The sequence below is a fragment of the Aegilops tauschii genome, chromosome 2, assembly GCF_002575655.3.
Source record: "Aegilops tauschii subsp. strangulata cultivar AL8/78 chromosome 2, Aet v6.0, whole genome shotgun sequence".
In the NCBI taxonomy this organism is placed as follows: domain Eukaryota; kingdom Viridiplantae; phylum Streptophyta; class Magnoliopsida; order Poales; family Poaceae; genus Aegilops; species Aegilops tauschii.
In genome coordinates this window covers 449,359,849-449,365,986 of record NC_053036.3, presented here as the reverse complement: position 1 = coordinate 449,365,986, position 6,138 = coordinate 449,359,849, and the positions used below count along the sequence as shown (strand labels likewise).

Genomic DNA, 6,138 nt, shown 5'->3' with positions numbered 1-6,138 from the left:
GAGCCACCACCACCATCACCACCCTCCGGCCCCGTCGCCGAGCCACCACCACCATCACCACGCTCCGGCCCCGTCGCCGAGCCACCACCATCATCACCAAGCTCCGGCGCCTTCGCCGATCCACCACCATGCTGCGGCCCCGTCGCCGACCCACCACATCGACGCCGACGAGCTGGACACTGCTACAATCACGGATGTCGACGAGCTGCACAAGGCACCAAGCCCGCACCACCACGGCCACCACGCTACAGCACCGGCGCCGGCTCACCACCACCACCATCGCCATCGCCATCATCATCATCACCATGCTCCGGCGCACTCTCCGTCCTCGTCGGCATCCGGCCCCAACCATACCGAGCGGCTTGGCAGCGCACAAGTTACAGCGGCGGCTCACGCGCCCACTCAGCACTCCCCTGCGCCGTCACCACATCATCACGCGCCCGCCCCAGCGCCTGGTCCGGCAAGCTCCTCTTCCCGTCACGCCGTCTCCGGCGGAGTTGGTCTGCTCGGCGCGGTCGCCGTGTCCGCTGTTTTGTTGCTTCTTTAGGTGATCGTCCTGTCAGCTTTGTAATAAGGTGTGCATGCGCAGTAGTAGGTTGTTGCAATAGGTCAATGTCTGCTCTATTAAATTATCAATGCAAATGGTGAAATAGGCATGCCTTCTCTGAATATGTTTGACATGCAAGATGTTTCCATATCATATATGGAAACCGATATAGAAAATTTAAGTTTGTTCATTGTTAAATTGAATCTGTTCTACCTCTAGAAGCAAAAACAAAAGGTCGAGCACACATAAGCGTGCAATAAAAGGCAAAACAATCGGCACGTATCCACGTAACGAAATCTGAATGGAGGATGCGTCCACTACTACCACCATTCGTTGTCACCAAATGATTAGTGTGAAACTTTGCTTGGCCCGTGTCGATTTTTTCCTCGAGAGTATGGAAATTGTGTATCATATCTATAATATCTAAGGCACGCCAGCCAAATCCGCCGCTGAGCACACAGTGGGACCGCATCGCTACCCTGCGGCCTCGACGCGCCCAAACCCGACCACCTGCCCTGAAGCAACGACCCAGCGGCCTCTCGGCGACCTCCCCTGCCCCCGCTAAATCTGTGGAGTGGCATCGCTCCATCGTCTCCAACCTCAGGTTCGTTCCGGACCTTCCGGTGACGGGTGGGCATCGCTTCATAGGCGGCGTCCCTTGCCTGGAGTTGCTCCACTGCGGCGTGTTGGAGGCCGGTCCTTCAACCTGCGCGCCTCCTCCTCTTGGCCTTGACAACTCCTCCACGCTGCTGTCGATTTCTTCCGAGGTTCTCTCCCTCACTACCTCCCTTGCTCAAATTACTGTGGGTTTTGCTTCAGTATAGATGTCACCGTAGAATGGAGTTCAATTGATAAGTTTATCTAAATTATTAGATACACATAGTTTACATAGTTTTTGTCCAATTACGATACACCATGTTGCTATCTTTTCGCACCAGATTATAGTTCTATCACTAAATCAATCTGCAAATTGGTGTTTGTTTCGAGGAGATTTTGTTGTCAGTACTCCTCGGAACGTTTGTTTGGCTTCGAGAAGAGAGGGGCTCCTGCATGTTTATTTCTTAAAATAGTAACACTCACAGTATCAATCGGACCATCATGCCATGAATTGTCAATGAACACCAGATGGCACTGAATTATGTTAAGGAAATATGCCCTAAGGCAATAATAAAGTTATTATTTATTTCCTTATATCATGATAAATGTTTATTATTCATGCTAGAATTGTATTAACCGGAAACATAATACTTGTGTGAATACATAGACAAACAGAGTGTCACTAGTATGCCTCTACTTGACTAGCTCGTTGATCAAAGATGATTATGTTTCCTAGCCATTAACATGAGTTGTCATTTGATTAACGGGATCACATCATTAGGAGAATGATGTGATTGACTTGACCCATTCCGTTAGCTTAGTACTCGATCGTTTAGTATGTTGCTATTGCTTTCTTCATGACTTATTCATGTTCCTATGACTATAAGATTATGCAACTCCCATTTACCGGAGGAATATTTTGTGTGCTACCAAACGTCACAACGTAACTGGGTGATTATAAAGGTGCTCTATAGGTGTCTCCAAAGGTATTTGTTGGGTTGGCGTATTTCGAGATTAGGATTTGTCACTCCGATTGTCGGTAATGCACATCACTTAAGCCTTGCAAGCATTGCAACTAATGAGTTAGTTGCGGGATGATGTATTACGGAACGAGTAAAGAGACTTGCCGGTAACGAGATTGAACTAGGTATTGAGATACCGACGATCGAATCTCGAGCAACTAACATACCGATGACAAAGGGAACAACGTATATTGTTATGCGGTTTGACCGATAAAGATCTTTGTAGAATATGTGGGAGCCAATATGAGCATCCAGGTTCCACTATTGGTTATTGACCGGAGACGTGTCTCGGTCATGTCTACATAGTTCTCGAACCTGTAGGGTCCGCACGCTTAAAGTTTGATGACAGTTATATTATGAGTTTATGTATTTTGATATACCGAAGGTAGTTCGGAGTCCCGGGTGTGATCACGGACATGACGAGGAGTCTCGAAATGGTCGAGACATGAAGATTGATATATTGGACGACTATATTCGGACACCGGAATGGTTCCGGGGGTTATCGGATATATACCGGAGTACCGGGGGTTACCGGAACCCCCCGGGGGTTTAATGGGCCTACATGGGCCTTAGTGGAGAAGAGGAGGGGCGGCCAGGGCAGGCCGCGCGCCCCCTCCCCCTCTAGTCCGAATTGGACAAGGAGGGGGGCGGCGCCCCCCCTTTCCTTCCTCTCTCGCTCCTCCTTCCCCCTTCTCCTAATCCAACAAGGAAGGGAGGGAGTCCTACTCCCAGTGGGAGTAGGACTCCTCCTGGCGCGCCTCCTCCTGGCCGGCCGCCTCTCCCCCCTTGCTCCTTTATATACGGGGGCAGGGGGCACCCCATAGACACAACAATTGATCATTGATCTCTTAGCCGTGTGCGGTGCCCCCCCTCCACCAGAATCCACCTCGATAATATCGTAGCGGTGCTTAGGCGAAGCCTTGCGTCGGTAGAACATCATCATCGTCACCACGCCGTTGTGCTGACGAAACTCTCCCTCAAAGCTCGGCTGGATCGGAGTTCGAGGGACGTCATCGAGTTGAACGTGTGCTGAACTCGGAGGTGCCGTGCGTTCGGTACTTGATCGGTCGGATCGTGAAGACGTACGACTACATCAACCGCGTTGTGCTAACGCTTCCGCTTTCGGTCTACAAGGGTACGTGGACACACTCTCCCATCTCATTGCTATGCATCACCATGATCCTGTGTGTGCGTAGGAATTTTTTTGAAATTACTACGTTCCCCAACAGTGGCATCCGAGCCTGATTTTATGCGTAGATGTTATATGCACGAGTAGAACACAAGTGAGTTGTGGGCGATACAAGTCATACTGCTTACCAGCATGTCATACTTTGGTTCGGCGGTATTGTTGGATGAAGCGGCCCGGACCGACATTACGAGTACGCTTACGCGAGACTGGTTCTACCGACATGCTTTGCACACAGGTGGCTGGCAGGTGTCAGTTTCTCTGACTTTAGTTGAGCCGAGTGTGGCTACGCCCGGTTCTTGAGAAGGTTAAAACAGCACTAACTTGACGAACTATCGTTGTGGTTTTGATGCGTAGGTAAGAACGGTTCTTGCTCAGCCCATAGCAGCCACGTAAAACTTGCAACAACAAAGTAGAGGACGTCTAACTTGTTTTTGCAGGCCATGTTGTGATGTGATATGGTCAAGGCATGATGCTAAATTTTATTGTATGAGATGATCATGTTTTGTAACCGAGTTATCGGCAACTGGCAGGAGCCATATGGTTGTCGCTTTATTGTATGCAATGCAATCGCCCTGTAATGCTTTACTTTATCACTAAGCGGCAGCGATAATCGTAGAAGCATAAGTTGGCGACACGGCAACGATGCTACGATGGAGATCAAGGTGTCGCGCAGGTGACGATGGTGATCATGACGGTGCTTTGGAGATGGAGATCACAAGCACAAGAAGAAGATGGCCATATCATATCACTTATATTGATTGCACGTGATATTTATCTTTTATGCATCTTATCTTGCTTTGATTGACGGTAGCATTATAAGATGATCTCTCGCTAAATTATCAAGGTATAAGTGTTCTCCCTGAGTATGCACCGTTGCGAAAGTTCTCCATGCTGAGACACCACGTGATGATCGGGTGTGATAGGCTCTACGTTCAAATACAACGGGTGCAAAACAGTTGCACACGCGGAATACTCAGGTTAAACTTGACGAGCCTAGCATATAACAGATATGGCCTCGGAACACTGAGACCGAAAGGTCGAGCGTGAATCATATAGTAGATATGATAAACATAGTGATGTTCACTATTGAAACTACTCCATCTCACATGATGATCGGACATGGTTTAGTTGATTTGGATCACGTGATCACTTAGAGGATTAGAGGGATGTCTATCTAAGTGGGAGTTCTTAAGTAATATGATTAATTGAACTTAAATTTATCATGGACTTAGTACCTGATAGTATTTTGCTTGTCTATGTTGATTGTAGATAGATGTCCCGTGCTGTTGTTCCGTTGAATTTTAATGCGTTCCTTGAGAAAGCAAAGTTGAAAGATGATGGTAGCAATTACACGGACTGGGTCCGTAACTTGAGGATTATCCTCATTGCTGCATGGAAGAATTACGTCGTGGAAGCACCGCTAGGTGCCAGACCTGCTGCAGGAGCAACATCAGATGTTATGAACGTCTGGCAGAGAAAAGCTGATGACTACTCGATAGTTCAGTGTGCCATGCTTTACGGCTTAGAACCGGGACTTCAACGACGTTTTGAACATCATGGAGCATATGAGATGTTCCAGGAGTTGAAGCTAATATTTCAAGCAAATGCTCGGATTGAGAGATATGAAGTCTCCAATAAGTTCTACAGTTGTAAGATGGAGGAGAATAGTTCTGTCAGTGAGCATATACTCAAAATGTCTGGGTATAACAATCACTTGATTCAACTGGGAGTTAACCTTCCGGATGATAGCGTCATTGACAGAATTCTTCAATCACTGCCACCAAGCTACAAGAGCTTCGTGATGAACTATAACATGCAAGGGATGGATAAGACAATTCCTGAGCTCTTCGCAATGCTAAAGGCTGCGGAGGTAGAAATCAAGAAGGAGCATCAAGTGTTGATGGTCAACAAGACCACCAGTTTCAAGAAAAAGGGCAAAGGGAAGAAGAAGGGGAACTTCAAGAAGAACAGCAAACAAGTTGCTGCTCAGAAGAAGAAACCCAAGTCTGGACCTAAGCCTGAGACTGAGTGCTTCTACTGCAAACAGACTGGTCACTCGAAACGGAACTGCCCCAAGTATTTGGCGGATAAGAAGGATGGCAAGGTGAACAAAGGTATATGTGATATACATGTTATTGATGTGTACCTTACTAATGCTCATAGTAGCGCCTGGGTATTTGATACTCGTTCTGTTGCTAAAATTTGCAACTCGAAACAGGGACTACGGATTAAGCGAAGATTGGCTAAGGACGAGGTGACGATGCGCGTGGGAAATGGTTCCAAAGTCGATGTGATCGCGGTCGGCACACTACCTCTACATCTACCTTCGGGATTAGTTTTAGTCCTGAATAATTGTTATTTGGTGCCAGCGTTGAGCATGAACATTATATCTGGATCTTTTTTGATGCGAGACGGTTATTCATTTAAATCAGAGAATAATGGTTGTTCTATTTATATGAGTAATATCTTTTATGGTCATGCATCCTTGAAGAGTGGTCTATTTTTGTTGAATCTCGATAGTAGTGATACACATATTCATAATATTGAAGTCAAAAGATGCAGAGTTGATAATGATAGTGCAACTTATTTGTGGCACTGCCGTTTAGGTCATATCGGTGTAAAGCGTATGAAGAAACTCCATACTGATGGACTTTTGGAACCACTTGATTATGAATCACTTGGTACTTGCGAACCGTGCCTCATGGGCAAGATGACTAAAACGCCGTTCTCCGGAACTATGGAGCGAGCAACAGATTTGTTGGAAATCATACATACAGATGTAT

The 6,138-nt window shown here is 46.9% G+C and overlaps 1 protein-coding gene across 1 annotated transcript; it reads left to right on the top strand.

Annotated features, from left to right (window-relative positions):
• The first annotated feature begins 1,325 nt into the window (after window positions 1–1,325).
• LOC141042052 (uncharacterized) lies at window positions 1,326–5,794 on the top strand. The gene is made up of 2 exons (XM_073509589.1): window positions 1,326–5,469; window positions 5,574–5,794. Exons 1-2 carry the CDS (start codon window positions 4,629–4,631, stop codon window positions 5,585–5,587), a joined length of 855 nt encoding a protein of 284 aa, XP_073365690.1. The 5' UTR covers window positions 1,326–4,628; the 3' UTR covers window positions 5,588–5,794.
• Window positions 5,795–6,138: the final 344 nt, after the last annotated feature.